Below are 20,757 nucleotides of genomic sequence, written 5' to 3'. Positions count from 1 at the left end.
AAAACTACTAGTCCACCAAGGCACCAACCACCAGCTATGGCGATACGGCCCATGGCCATGTTGGCTTCATCGCAACTCGCAAGCAGGGGCAGCAGCCAGCAGCAACACGAGGTTCACGAATCACGACCACAGAGCAGAAGTCCCCGTTTGCCTCCCCGCGTAACCAAAGCCAATCCAAAAACCTCACAAATTAATCACGACCATACAATTTCCAAAACCCAAAAGAAATTCCGAGAAACCACGCAGCCCTGCGCAGCGCAAACACGCACACGCTCGTGGGAAACAAACAAAAAAAAAAGCACACAAAATTCTTCAAAATACGCGGAAAAAGACAGAGAAATCGAGGAAGGAGAAAACGCCGGGACAGCCGGAGGAGGAGGAGGAGAGGCGCCCGTCGCGGTACTAGTGGCGCGCACGGCAATCCAACCCTGCCCGACTCCGGCGAGGACGCAACCGCGGGGGTTCCCCCCTCCCTTCGCTATTTGAAGCGTGAGGTCGGCCGCGAATCGGAATCCGGATCGAGTCTCGCGCGGGAGGGGGTGGGGTTTCGAAACTGCGGAATGCCGCCTACGGCCGCGATGCTGCTGCTCAGCGCGGCCCCGGGTTCTCCGTCGCTGTCGCTGGCCCTGGCTCCGAGGCGGGCGCCGCTGCGGGCCCCGCGGCAGCGGAGGCTGGTGCTGCGGCCGGCGAGGATCCGCGCCGCCGCGGCGATCGGGGGCGAGTTCGGCGGCCTCGGCCGGCGCCGCGTGGTCGTGGGGGAGTTCATCGAGCGGCTGCGGAACGTGCTGCCGGGGGGAAGCTGGTGGCGCCTCGAGGACGGCGACGAGGCCGGGGACGGGGGCGGACGCGCCGAGGGGAGCGGTACCACCGCGCTTTCCGCGCTCAGCCGGATGTGGGGCCTCGTCGCCGCCGACCGCTGGGTCATCTACGCCGGCTTCGTGTCCCTCGTCGGCGCTGCGGTAATGCGAGCCAGCCATGGCAGTGCTGCTGCGGTTGACTTTCCCATTTGTCTAGTTTTTGGTGTCTGTTGATGAGCGTACTGATGTGCTGTGGTTGTGATTGCAGCTTGCGGAGATCGCTATACCCCATCTTCTTGCAGCGTCCATTTTCTCTGCACAGAATGGAGGAGCTGTGTTCTTCAGAAACGCCAAGCTTCTAGTTGTCCTATGTCTGATTTCCGGAGTGTTTAGGTTAGTTAACTTTTTGTTCAGATTGTGCTCACAGTGTCCATGGTATAAAATAACACACATTTTGATATACAACTGAGCCGTTTGCTCACATCTGATTGCTGATCATAGGCATTATTGTTTATAACAGTAACATGTAAATTACTGCAGATGGTGTAGTTGGTAATGTAGGATTCAGAAAGTTCCTGTCGTCAGCAATGTTTGGAGGAATACTCTGAAACATTTCTGTTTTCTATTACCATGAAGTTTTGTTAGATGTGCTATGCGATAATGAGTAGAAATTGTAAGATCATAGGAAAGATCAAACGTGAAGTTCTACAGTCACTATGGGAAATGCATATACATAAACAAGTTTGCACACATTGAAACAAAGAACTTTTCATGATACTCTGTACAGAATTGAAATTGATCATTGCCTTCTGTGTGGTTTTGTGAAACAAATGAGGTTGCTTATGTAGTGGTATCCCTCATTTGCAGTGGTGTACGAAGCTGCTGTTTTGGTGTTGCAAACATGATATTGGTAAAACCATGTTAGATTCCTCATGTCCTGACAAGTTTGTTCATTCCACACATCGCTTCCATATGATCTGTCTCTAACATTCGTCATCTAAATTTTTCTTAGGTCAAACGGATGAGAGAAATGCTATTTGATTCCATTCTTTCTCAGGTAACAAAGAAAGGGGGGAAAATATGGAAGCTGTTTTTCCGCTCGACTATATCACTAGGATTTTCACTGTAATTATATTGTGCTAGGATATTTTCTTTTTCGATGAAGAAACTGTTGGTGACCTGACAAGTAGGCTTGGTTCTGACTGCCAACAAGTGTCTCGTGTTATAGGAAATGACCTTAACCTGATTTCACGCAATTTACTTCAGGTGAGAATTTTGTTTGGAGTTCTATTAAACACCGCCCAGTGTTTGAAAAGCTCACACATCATTTCCTCAATGTATTTCAGGGTGCAGGTGCATTAATTTATCTGCTAGTCTTATCTTGGCCTCTTGGGTTGTGTACTATGCTTATTTGTGCAACACTATCAACAATTATGCTAGTTCATGGACGGTACGAACTTACTACTTTGATTCTTCTAGTTATCTGTTCCTTTGCTCTAGTTCCATTTTACAACATTCTGCTGCTAGAGCGGTGCATTTTTGAAAAGGCATGCGAGAGAAATTTATTTGTTGGTTTGCATCTTTGGTGCATATGAGAGAACTCGACCCATCACATTACTACTTGATTGGTAGGTTTCAGAAAAGAGCAGCAAAATTTGCACAGGAGTTCACTGCAAGTGCCAATAATGTAAGATTTTGTAATTATACAAACATGCATTTGCTAAAGTTAAATCCACTTTCCATCGTACATATTAACCTTTTACATTAATTTAAATCAGGTTGCTCAGGAGGTGATAACTTTGGTTAGGACGGTGCGGGTGTACGGAACAGAAAAGCAGGAGTTTAAAAGGCAATTTCTATAATTCTTTTTTCTGTCTCTTAGGTTCATTCTAGGTAACACTTTGCTTGCATCATTAATATCTTGTACTTTGAATCTTCAATAGGTATGCAAAGTGGCTCGATAAGCTATATGATGTAAGCTTTCGGCAGACAGTGGCTTACGGAGGCTGGAGCCTAAGCTTGAACTATCTATACCATTCTACTCAGGTATCTCCGGTGTTCCTGTTGTTCGGCAATGATTAATATCATAGTAACTTGAAAAATATCTGGTGATGTTAAAGTCGGAGTCTGATATGGACATTGCCTTACATTACTGATGAAGTACTCCTGCAAATAAGCTTCGCGTAGGTCATCGGAGTGGTGATTGGAGGGCTAGCTATCATGTCTGGGAAGTTGACTGCTGAGCAGTTGACAAAATTCACACTTTATGCTGAATGGCTAATCTTGTCCACATGGTGGATCGGAGACAACTGGTCCTCCCTGATGCAATCTGTTGGAGCAAGTGAAAAAGTCTTCCGTTTGATGGATCTCCTGCCTAGCAAGCAGCTTAGCTCTAAAGGCAAGAAAATGTGGGCACGACTGTAAAATTATTTCTTTGCAGGTACAACTGTCCGGTAATGTAAAGCTTTTCATCATCGCAGGACTCAAGTTAGAGAAGTTAGAAGGGAGAATTCAGTATGCTGATGTATCATTTTCATATCCATCGAGACCTACGGTATGCTTACACTGAAGTTTCTTATGCCTTTTCTTTTTATGAGTGTTGTTCACGTACTGGTGCTTCTGAACTTATAACATTTAATATTGGGGAATATTTGAAGGAAAAATGGAAGATTGAATCTCTTTTTTCTCAACAGGTGCCAATTTTGGGAAGATTGAATCTGACGCTGAATCCAAATGAAGTAGTTGCAATTGTATGGACTTAAAACATGGTTTTCTTTTTTATAGAAGTTCTCACAAATCGTGCAATTTTTTATCTATTACTTACTGCGTTTGTGTGATGGACCCTTATAGGTTGGTCTTAGCGGGAGTGGGAAGAGCACTATAGTCAATTTACTACTTCGACTCTATGAGCCTACAAATGGGCAAGTAAGCTATTCCAAATTGTGGTCTCTGCTTTTCACACTAAACAATCATCCTTTGAATGTATATCTCACACTTGAAAGCCTGACGTGCTGATGCAGATATTAGTTGATGGTGTCCCACTCACTGAGCTTGATATCAGATGGTTCAGAGAAAGAATTGGTTTTGTTGGACAGGTTCAGAGTTGATCAAATCCACATACATTGTGTTGCTACCTGAAACTTATGGTGTACTAAACAACCATGTATGCTTTATATGTGCAGGAACCACGCTTATTCCGAATGGATATTAGTTCTAATATTAAATATGGTTGCCCAAGAGAAGTCAGTCATGAAGAAGTTGTGTGGGCTGCAAAGCAGGCCTATGCTCATGATTTCATAATGTCTCTACCTGATGGTTATAACACCATTGTTGATGATGCTCTTCTTAGTGGTGGTCAGAAACAACGTGTTGCTATTGCTAGGGCCCTTCTGAGGGATCCATCTATCTTACTACTTGATGAAGCCACTAGTGCACTTGATGCTGAGAGTGAACATTATGTGAAGGTGAGCATCTCATGAGGAACTTGAATATACGTTAAATTCTGCACGAAATGGCGTATTGTAATCGATTCCCTGTGTCTTACTAGAGTGTCATCACAAAAGTTAGCCGTGACTCGAAGGCTAAAAGAACTGTGGTCATCATAGCGCACAGGTACTTGACACACAAGTGTTTGCTTATTTGATTTTTGGACATGTCAGATAATTGGTGTATTGGTCTTTTTTCTTGTTTAGGCTATCTACAATCCAAACAGCTGACAGAATTATTGTGATGGAAAACGGTAATATTGTGGAGGTATGTTTTCAACTATTGCTGCGTCATAACTTCAAAGTGCAAATTCATAGGGCTGTTGTGATTCGGGGGATAAATGTTCCCATGATTATTGGCAGCAACCTATAATATCATATTGTGGTTTCATAATGCCCAGTTTCTTCGTATGCCTTTGCAGGATGGTAAACACAGTGAACTTGTTGAGAAGAATGGTTTATATTCAAGATTAGCCAGGCGACAAAATGACGATTTCGAGTAGCCTGAAATCACAGAATGTGGTTTACTCCACGCCCGTTTTTTTTTCAGTGGAATGACAGGTAGTAAGACTCGTCTGTTGTTGGTATATTCTTTACAAGGACTGACATGGACCGGGGAGCTCGAATAAACTTGTATTGTTTCCCCCACGGACCAAAAGCGTTCTACAACTAATCAAGCTAAACCTAATGGGTTTCCCCACGAAGAGGAGCAAGATAGTAAACATCTACAGCACGGCAGTAAGGAGAGCAGGCTTCTAAGAATCCACTAGTTCGTGAAGGAATCTGTACGCTACATTTTCATCGTATACAGCATGTAACTAGAGTGTATAGGCATTTTGATCTTTGTTCCAAACTTTTTACAAATGGAGAAAATGCTCCAATTTTGTTTCGAGCACGATGTACCTCATTTATTTCATGTAATTATAGCGTGACGTATATTTTTTCGCGTCCTGATAATTTATAACGTAACGCATATGCTGCCCTTCGTTTAAAATTGTGCTATAGCCTGCATTTTGAGACAATTCGTGTCTATTCATCCGAATACGCTGGCTGGGCAGATTTAAGGCAAGTAGCACAATATAATCACCCGTCACTGGAAGTCCGAAAAGACGCCGTTTTCGTGCTCTTCCAATCCGTCTGCTCCACACTGCATCAAGCCAGCCAGCACTACGCAAGCATGGTATGAGAAGGGTGTGGTTTTAGGGGTAAAAACATCAGCGAAACATAGTACGACGTCTGAATCTGTACGGCACCCCAGTTCCAACCAAACGGCAAAGGTAAACACTGATGCTGCATCTGGAAGGGCGAATCTCATATTAATTCTATGATTAAACATCCAATCTATTCAGAAATCATCAGTGCATCATCATACACGAAGGTGAGGTCCTACTACATTTCTAGTATCAGGATTCTTGAAATCCAACTGAAATAAACCAAGTCTTTACTCAAAACTCGAGTCGCTCAACAAAATCTTGGGAGCAGTTAAAGAGTACCAAGCAAAGACTGAGAACCCAAGGACCTGCAATGGCCACCTCAAAAATTGATGATCCTGAAACCTCTGTTTGCATTGTCCACTCATGCAGTCTTCTGTTTTGTCGACACCGAGGAGAGGTAGGATAGGGTCCTATGGCCCACAAACACAAGGAAGATGCCGAGGAAGCCTAGGTACTTCAGGGTTGTGAAAAGATCCAACTGCCCCAAAATGGAAGTCATCAGTGCAACAGTTCACATGTGAAATAATAATGCTTATCACAAGGAATATGCAAACCTTGAGCCAGAAGAGAACATAGAGCAGCAGGACTGCTCCTATTCCAGAGTGGAAAAGCGAGGCAAATGCAGCCGGTCCTGGCAAGGATGGGAAGTTCTTCAAGTTCACTCCAAGACGCATCAGCTGCAAGAGAATGCCATCAATAGGTCACGTTAGAGCAGGCATTAACTTTGATTCAAAACAAATGTATGGACCACATGAATAGCATGACTTTTTTACCCACCCCAATCAAGAATCCGATGAAAGGCAGAAGAGTGAGACCCGTGAATGCAAGCGAGAGTTCCTTTGGTGGCCTCTTCTCTGGTGCACGGAATATGTGTGATATCTCTGCCTTTGGCCCAAATTTTGAGAATGGGTCAACAGCTTGTGCGGGAGGTTTTGGGGCTTTCTCTGGGGCCTCTGGCAGGTCCAACTCCAAGTGCCCAAGAGGTCGTAGAAACGAATTTTCCTGAGCACACAAAGAACATCAGCAATGCAAAGAAATTGGTACTACAGGAGTAGGGCAATTACATGGTTACATACCATAGCAGCATCACCAACTGCAAGCTCAAGGTCATATCTTCCAGAAAGGTAGTAAAATTTCTCCACCAAACCTAGGAAGTCCTACAAGAAGCCAAAAAGGCATATAAGGAATCTCTTCACGGCACCAAGGACTTAAAAGATGCATTAAGGCAAGCAAATTATGCTGCGTATCCCACTTCATCGAACATAATCTATTTTCATAAAAAAATGCAACTGGATTATGTTTTCTAATTTAAATGTCAGTTACCAAACAGTGCAGCTTCGCATAAGCATGGTTTGATGAGTAACACAAAAATAATTGAAAACAAGTTACATTGCCTAACTTATTATCTTTCAGAGTGAAAAGCTGTGTTGCTATGTGCAACTTTTTGAGATAACTGAGTGTTTGACCTAAACTATTCGCCACATTGGTACAAGCAATAAAGTGTGATCATCCAAAACACTAACAAAGGAAATTCCAGGGGGGAGATACTCAACTAGAACAAGTTTAAACTGCCTTGCAGAACCAGGCACCACAAATAAGTGTTCAACATTGCTTTCATGCTTCAATTTCAAGAACACCTGAACACATTCATTAAACCATGTCAGGAAAAGAATAAGCATAGTACGTCAGAATGTAACAAAGAGTGGTAACCTGGTGAGGTTTAAACGTGTGCCCAAGCGGTGTAGTTAGTTGAAAAGATAAGCGCAACTTTTGCAGATGGTTTGCAGAGAGAGACACTTTTGTATCTTTCAGAAGATCTAACCTGAAAAGCAATTTGAAAATAGAAAAACATCAGGTAAGTTGTTCCACAACAAAAATAAAATATTGAACTTCCAAATCTACCGTATAGCTTAGTTAGATAAGATGAGCCATCACAAACACTGCGTGCATAAATGATACAAAGATTACAGAAATTGCCAATTCATTTAGGACAGGTAAACTGTCTTCAAAGTTTTAGCCAACTCATTTTGAATGAAATGGCATCAAGTCAAATCACTTTTAAACCTTACTTTTGAACAGACTCCACGGTCCCAGCGTCATTATCAGAAATTCCAATTTCTGCCTTGTCAACTTTGATCAGTCCTGTGATAAATACATTCTCAGTGTTTCTCCCTCCAGTAGAATAAACAGTCTCATGCTCTGGCTCCTGAAGTGAAATCTGGAATGCAGAAGGTCAGACCGTTAGAAAGAATGCCAACTACCAGCACATCAACAAGAAGCAAACTAATATAGTGAAAGTACAAAGTACCTCAAAAACTAGAGAGTATTTCCCAACATCTATTTTCAACGGAGCGATGTCCAAGTAATGAACATTGTTGTCAAGGTCAAATTGAAGTTCCTGAGACAAAAAGGACAATGATGTTAAGAAGTAGGATATGCAATACAAACACTATTATGAAAAGGAACTCGCCTAAGGTAGCCAATAATTCAGCTATGTACCTTGTTCTCACTGGTGATGACTTTAGAATCAGAACCCAACACTTGTACCAGATTCACTTTGAGTGGAGGAGCAGCAGATCTGAAAACTGTTGTGACTTCAACCTGAAAAGAATAGGCAATGAGGAAAGAGTTGGAGCTAACTAACATTTAGTTACACACAACAAACTCAAAAGCAATGAGTAGCAACAATGAGTCAAGATTGTGTACAGTTTAACTCACTGCATACTAATTCTAACTACAGGCAAATTGCTCAGTAACACCAGGAAGTGCAGAAATCGGAAAACAACATCTAATGTCAGTGGATAATGGCCCTGGGCCCCATACGAATCCTCACTGTAGATGTTTTTCTTTTACTTTACACACTCAGCTAATGTAATATAATTGCAGCTACAAATACCACATCGGATGGCATGCAACAATCACCTTAAGCTGATCTTTCGAAGTCAATGAAAATACTTTGGAAGGAAGTGACAGTATCAAAGGAATGAAGACCCTGCAAATTGCAGAAAACAGATAAGCCAAAGAAACCTTAATGTTAAGGCCAAAAAAACCTTACTGTTGAGACCAAAAAAATGATATGTTGAATCACCAACATGCAACAGGAAATTCTCTATCATAGCAAACGGAAATGGAACAAATATATGTATCACTGGCCATAGAGTGAAAAGATTAAAGATATCCATATTCCTCAAGAACAAATAAAGAAGGAAGGCTTGCCTATTGTTCTCCAGGAATGACAAAGACTCAATCTGATTAAAGCAATCCTTTGCGCTACCAGGGAGCCCTATACCAAGGAAGAACTTTGCCAATCCAAGTATTTTCTCACCAGGGATCTGTAGATTTAAGAGTAGTTACATAAGAAAGGTTCTTACACATAAATTTAGTGAACAAGTGCCGAAGATTTAAGATACTCACATTCAATTTCCCAGAGGCAACAGTTGCAAAAGAGGTAACACCACGCACTACTGAAGCAGAAGTCGTTATTGGGCCCTTGTACTCAGTAGCATCAACATGCTTCTCGTCAAAGTAGAAGGTGCCATCATCTAAGCATAGATACATGCGAAACTAAGTACACCAAGAAACCATAAAAACAAGAGAAAAGAAAAATTCCTGTGCTGCTTAATGATCACATAAATCTATAATTCAGTGCCCTAGACTCATGGGGTCTTCTAGCCAACAACAAAGTCCAAAAGAGAGGCATTTGCCCACTCATTTTTATCTCTACTTCTGATGTTAGACAACATACCATAACTCTTGATAGTGTCAAACAGCTTCACGATGTCATTTTTTACCACTCCTACCTGATGGAATTAAAATCAAGACCATCAGTCAGTAAAATGTTAATACATACCAACGGATAGCGGCAAAAACAAATGCACGGCAAGAATTATATAAATCCTAAGAGTGGAATATGTGAGAACTGAGAACTATTCAGCAACAAATTCTATGAAACAACAAAGAAAAACATAGCATCCTACACAAGCTCGCACTGATGTACCTAAATATCCTGAGATCATCAAAAGTGCAAAATCACATTGTGCACAAAGAAATCAGTGTCATAAATGATGTCAAATTCGTCATATATAAGATACTGAAATAAATGGGGTCGTGTTGCATATTTGAGAAAGATAAGCTGAGGCATCAACAACATGGTGGACAAGGTCTAAATTATTAACCAAGCAAAGAGTGAATACACACCATGGATGGATCAACCTCAGCATCTGCTAGAGAAACAACGCCCGCCAAAGCTTCTAGCGCGATACCTGTGACAGTACATTATTATGAAAATCAGTGGCTATGTATTATTTTTTGCAGCAGAAATCGTCCTAAAGCTGATAACAAGCTTCAGAAGGAGATGGGCTGACTTGGCATGTGCAGAATGCAGGCAAAATATTAATGCATTTTTCGTATTTTATATAAGTTGTCCTTTTTGTTGGTGGCTCATGTTGGATTTCATCTCTATCCTGTCCCAACTTGCTTTTGACTAAAAGGTTTTGTTGCTGCTGCTGCTACTGTATTGCCGATTCAGAGGTAGTAATCTATTTTATTCCAATAAATAGAGCAGGTCAACAAGAACAAGAACAATTACCAGCAGCAAATGTGCTAGATTCAGCACTGTCTGTGTCATAACGCCATCTCCCATCGCTTTGGCTAAGTGCCTGCAGGAAAAATAATAAATATCAGACAACGCTGATTTGAAGAGGAAATATATTGTACATTGCAAAAACTAAATAAGGAAAAATGAATTGCCATATTGAATTGTGGTCACCTTAATGGCGTGAAATGTGCTTTCTGCATCAGATAGAACAACGTTGTGGCCTTGTTCCTGCAAAAAAATAAGGAAAAAACAACAAAAATTGATCAACTACCATACAAAATTCAGAGAAGTACTTAAAAGTAATCATGAGCAACAAACAAGTATATCGATGTAAAGGGCATTAGAGGGGATTGACCTTGATGCTAAGCAGACCTCCTACAGAATAGTAGAATTCCAGCAGGGAGTTTGTGTCCTTAATCACTGCCTTAAGCCTTGCCACGACACCCTGTCAATGAACGAAACTCAAAACATCCCCAAACATGACAATACGAGTAGCAACACCGAGATCTCTAAAGCTAACACTCACATCATACACGCCGGCATCAACACTGCATCCGAGCGCGCCGCTGATCCGGGCCGCGTGGAACAGATCTTTCGCAGCGGACGAGGCGGGGGAAGCCAACTTCTCTGCGGCAAACTTGCACGCCTTCCCAGTCTCACTCTTGTACTTCTCCAACCCGAGTATCTGGAACGTCCTTACCGCCTCATACGTCCTCTCCAAACTACACGGTGCACATAAACCAAAACCAACAGGCAAACGCAAATAAGCGTGAGAATTTCAACCAGGCAGATCGATCCGCACCCAGCTCGAACGGCTACTGAGTCAGCGGGTGCCGGGTAGCTGAGATCGGGAATACGAACGCGCTCGCGAGTGGTTAGTGCACTTACTCGCCGAAGGATCCGTCGGCGGAGGGGGCGAAGAGCTCGGCAGCCGCGGATCTGTGCGCGTCGGAGACCGGGCGGACGGCGGTGGAGATGGGAGCGAAGGCTGCGGCGACGAGGAGGATGAGGAGGGCCGCCGGGGATGGGCGCCTCCCGGCCATGGCGATGGCAATTGCCGTCGCCGAGAGAGAGATGAGTAGGGTTTAGGAGACTGGGCGTGTGGGAGTGGCCAGATCTGAAGGTTGAAGGAGGGGGACGACTAGAAATATTTCGCCAGATCGGCGGGCATCGGCCTGCCCTGGCCTGCGGTCTCGAGTCTCGACGTCTGCGCTCCGTCCGGAGATGGAGAGGTGGCTGTGCTTTGAGATTAGTGGAGCTGTTCAAGATTTCAGCATGATCCCCATCAAGTAATTTTTTTCTATGCGCTCCAAATATGGCTTGGGGCCTGAGATTCGGATAAATTCTGTCGTAAAAATTTCAAAAAACACACACACTCTGGTCCTGTGATTTGTCCTCTTTTACATTTTGCTTATTGTTTAAAGAAAAAGGAATTAATTTTCACATTACTTTTCGCAGTGCCATATACAAAGATTGGTGAGACAAGTGAGATATATGCGCATTATGCTCTTACATAATGAATGGTCATATCTTGTTCACAATTTAGATAAGATGCATATTGGAGTTGATGCAAAAAACTGAAGGTGCTTGCGCGTGGCCTTAACGATGTTAATAAGATTTTTAATTGTTCAGAGATAAAATGAGCTAGCTCGTTCTTTCACTGATATAATGCTTGCTTGAAGGTGTTGAATATATTTTTGCCAGATCGAGTACGATCATTTGCATCAAACCTACTTTTATGCAGAATGTAACCACATAATAAGGTCATAAGGATGATCATAAAACTGCAGCAACGGGTATGGAGTGAAAGATTCTCATATGTAATAGAATAGCAGTAATATCCCCCCCCCCCCCACCCCCACACACACACACCCCAACTTCACGAATGGGATGTAAGCACTTATCCTTTTTTTAATGGCAATGTTCAGGTTGGCACAAAAAACCTCCTGTAGTGTTGCTAAAAGAGAATGTAACCATTTTTTTCAAAGAATAAAATCAGGAAAAAAAATTTAGGAAAAAAGGTAACTTCTCATCTACATCGACATTCTCACTTTCAGATCTAAGAAAGAGGGCAGAATTTCAAACAAAAATTAAAGAAAACAGTCTATTCCTCCAATAAATAATTCGAGAAACAGCTCCCAACGTTCCAAACGGGCCTTGTTCTCGTCCGCAAGCCCCCTGTCACTATAGCCCAGTAAAGCATACCAGTAAACACGAGCCCATTGGAAGCCATTCATGGGCCAGGCAGGGGGAAATAGCTCGTGCGAGGACTACTTTTCCTCAGCTGGCCCCGTCGCCTTCGCCGACTTGCGTGAAGGACCGGGCTTCTTTCTATCGTACCGACAGACCCAGAGGGCCAGAGAGGAATCTGCCGCGTGGGTCACGACGAACTGACGAAACGACCCCGTCCGTCCGTCCCGCACGCCACCAAGGCAACCCAACAAAAAGCATACCACCGCGTCTCCGCCCGCCGCCACCAGCAGATCCATCCCCTCCCTCACCTTTGCCCTAGAGCTCGGCGGCGACCTCCCCCTCCCCGCTCGTCCCGCCAAGCTCCTCGCCCCTCCGGCCAAGCCCGCTCCCGGCGCCATGAATCCCTACGACGTCCGCTTCGTCGATCCCTCCTCGTACCACGACAGGCGCAGGTACGCCGTAGGCGAACCCTAATCTCCGATCTGATTTGAATCCTGACCCGACCCTGACCCTATCGACGTTGTTCGTTTGCAGCGACCTGGCCGTGGCTCCTGTGGTCGCTCCGCCGGTCGCCATGCCGGCGGCGAACCCTTACGCCGCCGCGTATCCGCCCGTGCCCGCGGCCTCCGCTGGCGGCGACTACCCGCGCTACGGGCAGGGCGGCAGAGGCCGTGGTGGAGGTGGCAGAGGCGGTGGAGGCGGCTATGGAGGTGGCGGTGGCTATGGTGGTGGCGGCAGAGGAGGGCGCGGCAGGGACGGGCTTGACACGCTCGCCCTGCCCAAGCCTGACTTCCGGAGCCTGATACCGTTTGAGAAGAACTTCTACGTGGAGTCTCCTTCCGTTCAGGCTATGTCGGACGCTGATGTGGCCCAGTACCGCCGTCTCCGGGATATCACCGTTGAGGGCCGGGATGTGCCCAAGCCGGTCCGATACTTCCAGGAAGCCAACTTCCCAGGTTTGCTCTAGCTCTAGTATTCCCGTCCCGTATGTTAAAACTACCATCCGATCTAACATTTTCAATATTACTGTGTTTTGATGCCTTCAACAGATTACTGCATGCAAGCAATTGCCAAGTCCGGGTTTGTCGAGCCGACACCTATTCAATCTCAAGGCTGGCCTATGGCTCTGAAGGGTAGGGACCTGATTGGTATCGCTCAAACGGGCTCAGGGAAAACATTATCTTATCTGCTACCTGGGTTAGTTCATGTTGGTGCCCAGCCTCGGCTAGGTTTGTGTTTCTATTAACTTTCTGCTTGCTTTTTTTTTTTTGTGTTTGACTCTGTCCATTCCCTTATTCGTGACTGTAATGGCTGTAGAGCAAGGTGATGGCCCAATTGTATTAATCCTCGCCCCAACAAGAGAACTTGCTGTTCAAATACAGGAAGAATCTACGAAATTTGGATCATATTCAAGAACTAGAAGCACATGTGTCTATGGTGGTGCACCTAAGGGTCCACAAATACGTGACCTTAGAAGAGGTATCTGTATTCTGCGCACTTCCGACCCACTTGAATTCATTTTGATGAATATTATTTTTTAAAAGCTAACGCATGCTATCTGTACATTCAGGAGTTGAAATTGTCATTGCAACTCCTGGCCGGTTGATTGATTTGCTGGAAGCTGGTCACACAAACCTACGTAGAGTGACATACCTTGTGCTGGATGAGGCAGACCGGATGCTAGATATGGGTTTCGAGCCTCAAATTCGAAAAATAGTTGCACAGGTATTGTTTCCTTGAGAATGCAGATGCTTATCTGTTATAATTGTCTAGCCAATCTCTAATCTTTGTTCCATACTTGTGCGATCTGTAGATCCGGCCAGACAGGCAAACCTTGTATTGGAGTGCCACATGGCCTAGAGAAGTTGAAGCCTTAGCTAGACAGTTTCTGCAAAATCCTTACAAGGTGCGCAATGCTTCTGCTGTAATCATTTGTTTCTGTTTTACTATATTTGTTTTGACAGACCCTGTATTAACATTGGCATACACTGCAATGTAGGTAACAATAGGATCAGCTGACCTTAAAGCTAATCATTCCATACAACAAATTGTTGAAGTTATTTCAGATCAGGAGAAGTATCCGAGGTACGCATAGAACTTAATGGTACTGAAATCTTCTATATAGTTACAAATTTATACATCTGATGAGTTGATTGTCAATTCTTTCCCACAGACTCAGTAAGCTATTGTCTGATCTAATGGATGGGAGCCGTATCTTGATATTTTTCCAAACGAAAAAGGACTGTGATAAGATCACCAGGCAACTTAGAATGGATGGGTGGCCAGCGTTATCTATACATGGTGATAAAGCTCAGTCTGAAAGAGACTATGTTCTTGCAGAGTTTAAGAGCGGCAAGAGTCCCATAATGGCTGCCACAGATGTAGCAGCACGCGGTCTTGGTATGATGATTCATTTGAATATTAGGATTAGGTAGTAGATCCAAGTGCTCAAGGATAAGTCGGAGGGCTGTTCAGCTGTGTTTGGTTGAGTGAACTGAACTTGTGGATTGGTGGTGTATACCAAGGTGCCATCATGTCAAAGGTAGATCATCTTTTCCCATGGTTTACCTCATTTGAGAGTAAGCATTGGCAGTGTTACCCAGGCACTTCAACTTTCAGCTAACGGTAACTTTCCTTTTCTTAGTTGGCCCCAAAACACAGAAACCTGATAGATGGACCTTTAGGGAATCTTACTTTTCAATAAAATGGATAACTTGAAATAGGAATGTACAAGAGTATATGCATTTGTCAGTATATAGTTGATTTCTGAACTTGGTTTGCGTTCCTTTATCCCTGAGCATTTAGATAGTAATGTAATATGCTGCTTATTGATTTTCTTTTTGTCCTTTATTCAATTCTTCTTATTGATACCTTCATGCCATATTCTTGTTTAACCAGGGTGAACTATCCTCTGCACCTTTATGCATTTCTTTATAGAATTGGTGACAGAAATAATGTTTTGCACATGTATGGCAGGATTTTAGGCATGAAATCTGTGTGTAATAAAAACGGTATAGTAAATTCCCAAAAAAACTTGCACAAACTTTTTAAGTTGCACTTTTGGATTTCAGTATGACATAACTATACGTTTGACTTTTCGAAAAAATAACTATACGTTTAGAACTATATGGATCTCCTTTGCTTTCCCTTAGCTATATACATGATTCTTTAGAAGCTTGTTCTGTTTTTTCGATCAAGTGCCTCATCATCGGTATCACTGCCAAATGCCAACTTGTCAAAAGATGGTTGCAAGAGTAATCAGCGATTCTTTTCAGTGGGTTCCCATAGTGACCTCTGATGCAGCACCTTAATCATTGCAGCCTATGTTGGACTGGCATGCTTGACAGATTTGTTTGGGTTATTGGATGATGTTACATTATTGAATAAATGGTTACCCAGGCATGCCAGTTTCAGTCTTCAACATTTTCTATAAAGGCTGAGAGGTTAATCACCATCAATTCCACATCCAGCAGTGATTGATGCCGGTTCAGTTTTTCAGCTCCTTCGACTTGTGTTTTAGAAACAGAAAGTGCAGCACTGTGGATTTTCTTTGTTGGTGCTTGTCTAAACCATGTACTACCTTCTATGGAGATCGACAATGTTGATGTTCCAGTGTGGTCCAGCGTGGTTTTCAGGACAACACATCAATCTTGATTAAGAACTGATAGTATTTGTTAATTTTGCAGATGTGAAGGACATAAAGTGTGTGATAAATTATGATTTTCCAACAACTCTTGAAGACTATATTCACAGGATAGGTCGAACTGGCCGTGCTGGTGCCAGTGGAACTGCATTTACATTCTTCACACATGCAAATGCGAAGTTCTCAAGGAATCTAGTCAAGATTCTGCGGGAAGCTGGCCAAGTTGTGAATCCTGCACTAGAATCTATGTCCAAATCCGCAAGTTCATCTGGAGGAGGTAGTTACCTGAACTTCAGTTTTATCTCTTCTGCTATGTTACGGACTCATCCCTGGACCCACTTGTTTGTTTTGTGTTCAGGCAATTTCCGGTCGAGGGGCAGAGGTGGGTTTGGTAACCGGGGTCATATATCTGGATCAAATAGCTTTCCTTTAGGAGGAAGAAGGCCATACTGATGGGTGCAAATGAACTATGGGACTTTCATTGTATACTTCTAAGCATTAGATGCATTCTTTGGGAGATTTCTGAGAAATTTCCCCTTCTAGGATTGACATCAAAGTCAATTTTCACTACTGGTACTGGAGCTATGAAGCATCTCATATGAATCATCAACATTTATCATACTATATGCATTCATCACATTTCTCTTTTGGAAGACTTGTTTTACCGGAGCCCCTTTTGTCTTTCAAAGTTGGTTGTGTACTTGAACTTAACTTTTCGCGGTGTTGCCGATGAAATGGAGCATGTTGAGTAATTGTACTGTGCTGGATTAAAGCGATCAATTTATTTTCCTACAAGTGCATGTTTGGCGGTTTCCCAAGTTATCAACTGTCTAAGCGAGTAAGTGACCAACTAAGCAGCTCGTTGATGTATTCTGCATTTGTACCATTCGTCGTGGTGGTGAAGAGCTTTCTTGTTATTATATTTATCTTTTTTTTATGTTTATATGATTCCATTGAGACTTATCTTGTCGTGGGATATCAACACTCTAAATGCGTCCATTCTAAGATGAACTCCCGCTATAGTAAGCAGCTGAGGGAAGCTGATATGGCTTCGATTGAATCGACAGGATTTTCTCGTTGACAGCCTCACAAAATAGAGTGAATCGCCAGGATTTTCCAGTTGCTGACAGAGTTGAACAGCTTCTTCTCAAAATAAAAACGAAAATCCTGCTTCGATTCCCGTTAACAGCCTCATAAAATAGAGTGAATCGCCAGGATTTTCCGGTTACTGACAGAATTGAACAGCTTCTCCTCAAAATAAATAAAACAAACCCTGCATGGTCAGTTCAACAGCAACATTCGCCTGCATGGGTCGGTTCAACTGCAAAAACTGAACCTGGAAGCTGGGATCCACCACATTGTCATCATCAAAAAGAAAAAAAAGGAAATACAGAGAAGAAAATAGGAAAAAGTCCAATTTCTTTGTCATAAAGCCCATAAAAATCTGTGTCAAAGAAAAGCCCGACTCCTGGAGCAGCCCAACATTGCAGCCTGCTAGGCCGCTCGGCTGCCCTACCAGACTACCAGTCACCGACTCACCGCCGCCGTCTCACCGAGTCCTCCCTCCCCCTAAACCCCAGCGCCGCCTTCGCCCCTTCGCCACCGCGCTATCGCGACGACGAGACACTGTGCCGTCCCACCCGCTCTTCCCCTGACGTAGCCGGGCCGCCGCGAGGGCCGCCTTTTTCTCCGGCAAGAGTCGCTCTCCACCATGGCGGCCGCATCTGCCGCCGCCGAAGCCAACGGCGAGAGGAAGGCAGAAATCCTCGTACGGTAAGCTCAGCAGTAGATTCCTCTCCCCGGCGTAATCAACTAGGGAAAATTTGACACGGCCGTTTGTTGCTCGCAGCGACGACGCGCCGAGGCTGCTCGCCGCCCTCAAGGAGATGAAGGACGGATTGGACCTCGTCAGGGGCAAGGTCGAGGACATCACTCGGAAGGTAATCTACCCATGTCTTCCCCTTGCAAGCTTCCCTCCCCTCTCCCAATTTCTTCAACCGACGGAATTGGGTACGATGGGAGAATGAATTCTGGTTCTCCATCCTGTTGGCTTTGTTTCAATTTTGTTTTTCCCCTTTGGTGATGGCGTGTTGGTAGGTCAAGGAGAACAAGCTGCCGACGGCCAACGGGATCGGGTACCTAGAGGCGAAGAACCACCTGCTGCTTGGTTACTGCCAGGACATCGTCTACTACCTGCTCCGTAAGGCTAAGGGGCTCTCGGTGGATGGACACCCTGTAGTGCGGAGCCTTGTCGAGATCAGGCTCTTTCTAGAGAAGGTTTGCTTGTGCCTTTGATGCTGATTGTTCATTTGCCTGCCTCAATGTAGTTGGTTAGTTAAGTGATGGCGTTCTGTTGAATTCGGTGCTGTAGATTCGTCCAATTGACAAGAAGGCAGAGTACCAAATCCAGAAGCTTACCAATGCAGCTGATGGCGCAACTGCCCGAGAAAAGGCAGGAAATACAGAGGTGAAGGGGAATGGCGAGCATTCGGATGAGGAAGACCTGCTGAAGTATAGGCCAAACCCAGATATGATGGACACAAAGTCTGCTCCTGATGGGCAGGTGATGTTTTTCACTTGCTTACTGATGACACATGAACATTACTTTGCGAAAGAAGTATCTTAATTAAATTGTTTGCAGTTTAATATTGTACTAGCCAAATATTCACATGGACGCCATGTTCCCATATTTTGCTGCTACCGTAGCATGTTCTTTTCAATATAATTGTCATTTGTCTCATTTGTAATATAATTGTTGGTTGTCATGGTAATAATGAAGCAACATACCTTTTCAAAAATTTTGATTGGCATCCCCACAGTGTTGAATTCGATTGCGATATTAAGTCTTCCAGACCCTTTAGGAATTCACTTTTAGCATGGCATTTTATGTATCTATTTTATATTCAGCATGTTTGAGATGTGTGTTTGTCGTGTTTTAGAATATGATCTGTTCATTTTATAAGTTGGGTATCAATATTATGTTTAATTCTGAATGCAAAATTTTCATTAAAGGTGTCATTTTTGTTCCCTATTTGCTGGATCGGTGATGTTCGTTTCTCAGTTAGTGTGGCATATTTGGTTTATACAGTTCCTTCTTTTCTGATGTATAACCGTTTGATTTCAGGATAATGATGGTGTTTACCATCCTCCGAAGTTTATGCCTGCTATCATGGAAGAAGAAGATAAGCGTCGGAAACAAGATTCAAGGAAAGATAAAGCAATAGCACGAATGGCAAAGGAAAATCCTTACATTAAAGAGATGATTGATGATGCTGCTGACCGGCCTGAAGAGGTTTGCTATGCATTTATTAGCAACTTGTCTTGCATGCAGTGCATGCCATCTATTTTCATGTTAAATAATCTTCTACAATTCACAGTGGAAGGAAACAGTGGGCGATGAAAGCAAGGAATTTGTGAGGTACATGCGACAGAGAGAGGAGCAAGAGAAACAGGAAGAGGAGCTGTTTACTCGTGCTCCAGTAACCAAACGTGATAAGCAGATTGAGAAGCGGATCAGGAGACAACTTCATGGGTATGTTAAATATTTCAGACTGCTGTTTCTTTCCTGTATAAATACATAATTGGCTTTGGTACGGCATCATTGACTTTGGGATTTTCAGTTTGCCTTCATAGCCACTTTACATAACCAACTGATATCTGATTCTGCCAACAGGTTGGGAGGCCTAGCCGATGGTTTTGATCTTGGAATGAACATGCTATTCGACGGAGACAAAGAAGATGATGGCGGTTCAAGCAAGTCGCATGGCAAGAGTGGAAAGCGAAAGAAGCACCTGAAAAGCAGCAGCAAGAAGAGGAAGAGGCATTAGTTTTGACACACTGATAGCCTTTTGATCTCGACTGGGTTTAGGAAGATGGCAGTTCAAGCAAGCCAAACGGCAAAAGTTGAGCAGGAGAAATACCATGGAAACAAGTAGTGAAGAGTCAGAGCTCCTCAACATTGAGACGTACTAATTCTCGAACAGAGAACTTGATCTGAGCCTATGAAACATTTTTAGTTATATCTACATGTTTAGTGGCACAATTTTGTAGCCAAAACTTCTCCGCATATGGTCAATGTAATATTGCTGCTGTTTAACACTAAACTTGCTTCGCTGCACATATTCTACAACACTTAATTTTCCACTGCATAACTCGTGTTAGTATTCTGCAGACCGCTGCACAGACCAGAACTCCACCAAGTCCATCTCATACGCCAAGTCCGTCTCGTACGCAGCACACGTCCCATTCCATTGATCACCGAACCGATCCTTTGCATTACTGAATGGGGGCAGGAAGCCGTCCATGACCTTTTCCATCACCACCTTCTCGAGTTCCTGCTGCGTGCGTATCGTGCAACAGGGGAAAAGGTACCACTCCACTCTACGAAAACTGAAAAACAATGCTTGGTTTGTTCATTCAGTGTATAAGCCATGATTTTGGCTTTGAACTGAAGAAAGACAAAAGATGCATGTGCTTACTACTGCAACGCTAGTACTGTATGTTATGTAGGAGTATGCAGGACTCCCAGACACGACAGCTGAAATTACCTTACAGAAAATTGCACTTTGTATGGACGAAAGATTTTCCATCCAAATCTCCTGTAACATAGTCAGGAGCAACAAACTTGGACCAAGATACCTCGGGTGCTCGCATTCTTGGCTAACTTTTGGAACGAAGAAATAGAAAACAGAGGAATTGGAAAAATCGTAGGAATGTGATGAGTGTGTGGTAGCAAAACAGAGAATTGAAAAAACACAGGAATGGATAGGAAGAGATGTTTGGAACGCGAGAATTTCAATCACAACACTTTAAAAAGCCTGCTAATAAA

The 20,757-nt window shown here is 43.6% G+C and overlaps 4 protein-coding genes across 6 annotated transcripts; 3 read left to right on the top strand and 1 right to left on the bottom strand.

Annotated features, from left to right (window-relative positions):
• Positions 1-244: 244 nt before the first annotated feature.
• LOC101774499 (ABC transporter B family member 26, chloroplastic) lies at positions 245-5,239 on the top strand. Its single transcript, XM_004970957.4, has 18 exons — positions 245-959; positions 1,066-1,190; positions 1,665-1,707; positions 1,810-1,854; positions 1,941-2,063; positions 2,144-2,247; positions 2,430-2,484; positions 2,576-2,646; positions 2,741-2,843; positions 2,985-3,195; positions 3,278-3,351; positions 3,491-3,547; positions 3,648-3,722; positions 3,818-3,892; positions 3,980-4,261; positions 4,345-4,409; positions 4,490-4,550; positions 4,705-5,239. Exons 1-18 carry the CDS (start codon positions 561-563, stop codon positions 4,783-4,785), a joined length of 2,049 nt encoding a protein of 682 aa, XP_004971014.1. The 5' UTR covers positions 245-560; the 3' UTR covers positions 4,786-5,239.
• Positions 5,240-5,573: 334 nt separating this feature from the next.
• Positions 5,574-11,279, bottom strand: LOC101774093 (dolichyl-diphosphooligosaccharide--protein glycosyltransferase subunit 2). Its single transcript, XM_004970955.3, has 19 exons — positions 10,982-11,279; positions 10,620-10,815; positions 10,449-10,538; positions 10,265-10,321; positions 10,085-10,154; positions 9,694-9,758; positions 9,242-9,296; positions 8,911-9,038; positions 8,713-8,828; positions 8,419-8,488; positions 7,996-8,097; positions 7,805-7,894; positions 7,566-7,714; positions 7,207-7,318; positions 7,050-7,133; positions 6,573-6,653; positions 6,274-6,498; positions 6,051-6,173; positions 5,574-5,974 (listed from the first exon to the last, which is right to left on the bottom strand). Exons 1-19 carry the CDS (start codon positions 11,134-11,136, stop codon positions 5,858-5,860), a joined length of 2,085 nt encoding a protein of 694 aa, XP_004971012.1. The 5' UTR covers positions 11,137-11,279; the 3' UTR covers positions 5,574-5,857.
• A 1,226-nt stretch (positions 11,280-12,505) lies between these two features.
• Positions 12,506-16,717, top strand: LOC101773131 (DEAD-box ATP-dependent RNA helicase 30). Of its 3 annotated transcripts, none has more exons than XR_002677995.1 (10): positions 12,506-12,738; positions 12,821-13,242; positions 13,336-13,515; positions 13,604-13,765; positions 13,857-14,011; positions 14,100-14,192; positions 14,286-14,371; positions 14,460-14,828; positions 15,607-16,206; positions 16,288-16,717. XR_002677995.1 is itself a non-coding variant. In XM_004970954.3 (10 exons), exons 1-10 carry the CDS (start codon positions 12,683-12,685, stop codon positions 16,380-16,382), a joined length of 1,710 nt encoding a protein of 569 aa, XP_004971011.1. In that variant the 5' UTR covers positions 12,506-12,682; the 3' UTR covers positions 16,383-16,709. The 3 variants fall into 3 exon arrangements, 1 of the variants encoding a protein (XP_004971011.1); XM_004970954.3 differs by having other exon boundaries at positions 14,460-14,686; positions 15,973-16,206; positions 16,288-16,709; XR_002677996.1 differs by lacking the exon at positions 16,288-16,717 and having other exon boundaries at positions 15,973-16,109.
• A 390-nt stretch (positions 16,718-17,107) lies between these two features.
• Positions 17,108-20,060, top strand: LOC101772722 (neuroguidin-A). The gene is made up of 7 exons (XM_004970952.4): positions 17,108-17,702; positions 17,779-17,869; positions 18,027-18,206; positions 18,301-18,492; positions 19,054-19,221; positions 19,307-19,461; positions 19,603-20,060. The coding sequence occupies exons 1-7, from the start codon at positions 17,641-17,643 to the stop codon at positions 19,754-19,756; spliced, it is 1,002 nt and encodes a 333-aa protein (XP_004971009.1). The 5' UTR covers positions 17,108-17,640; the 3' UTR covers positions 19,757-20,060.
• The last annotated feature ends 697 nt before the right edge of the window (positions 20,061-20,757 follow it).

The sequence above is a fragment of the Setaria italica genome, chromosome V (genome assembly GCF_000263155.2).
Source record: "Setaria italica strain Yugu1 chromosome V, Setaria_italica_v2.0, whole genome shotgun sequence".
Lineage (NCBI taxonomy): Eukaryota > Viridiplantae > Streptophyta > Magnoliopsida > Poales > Poaceae > Setaria > Setaria italica.
This window is presented reverse-complemented; position numbering and strand designations above follow the sequence as displayed.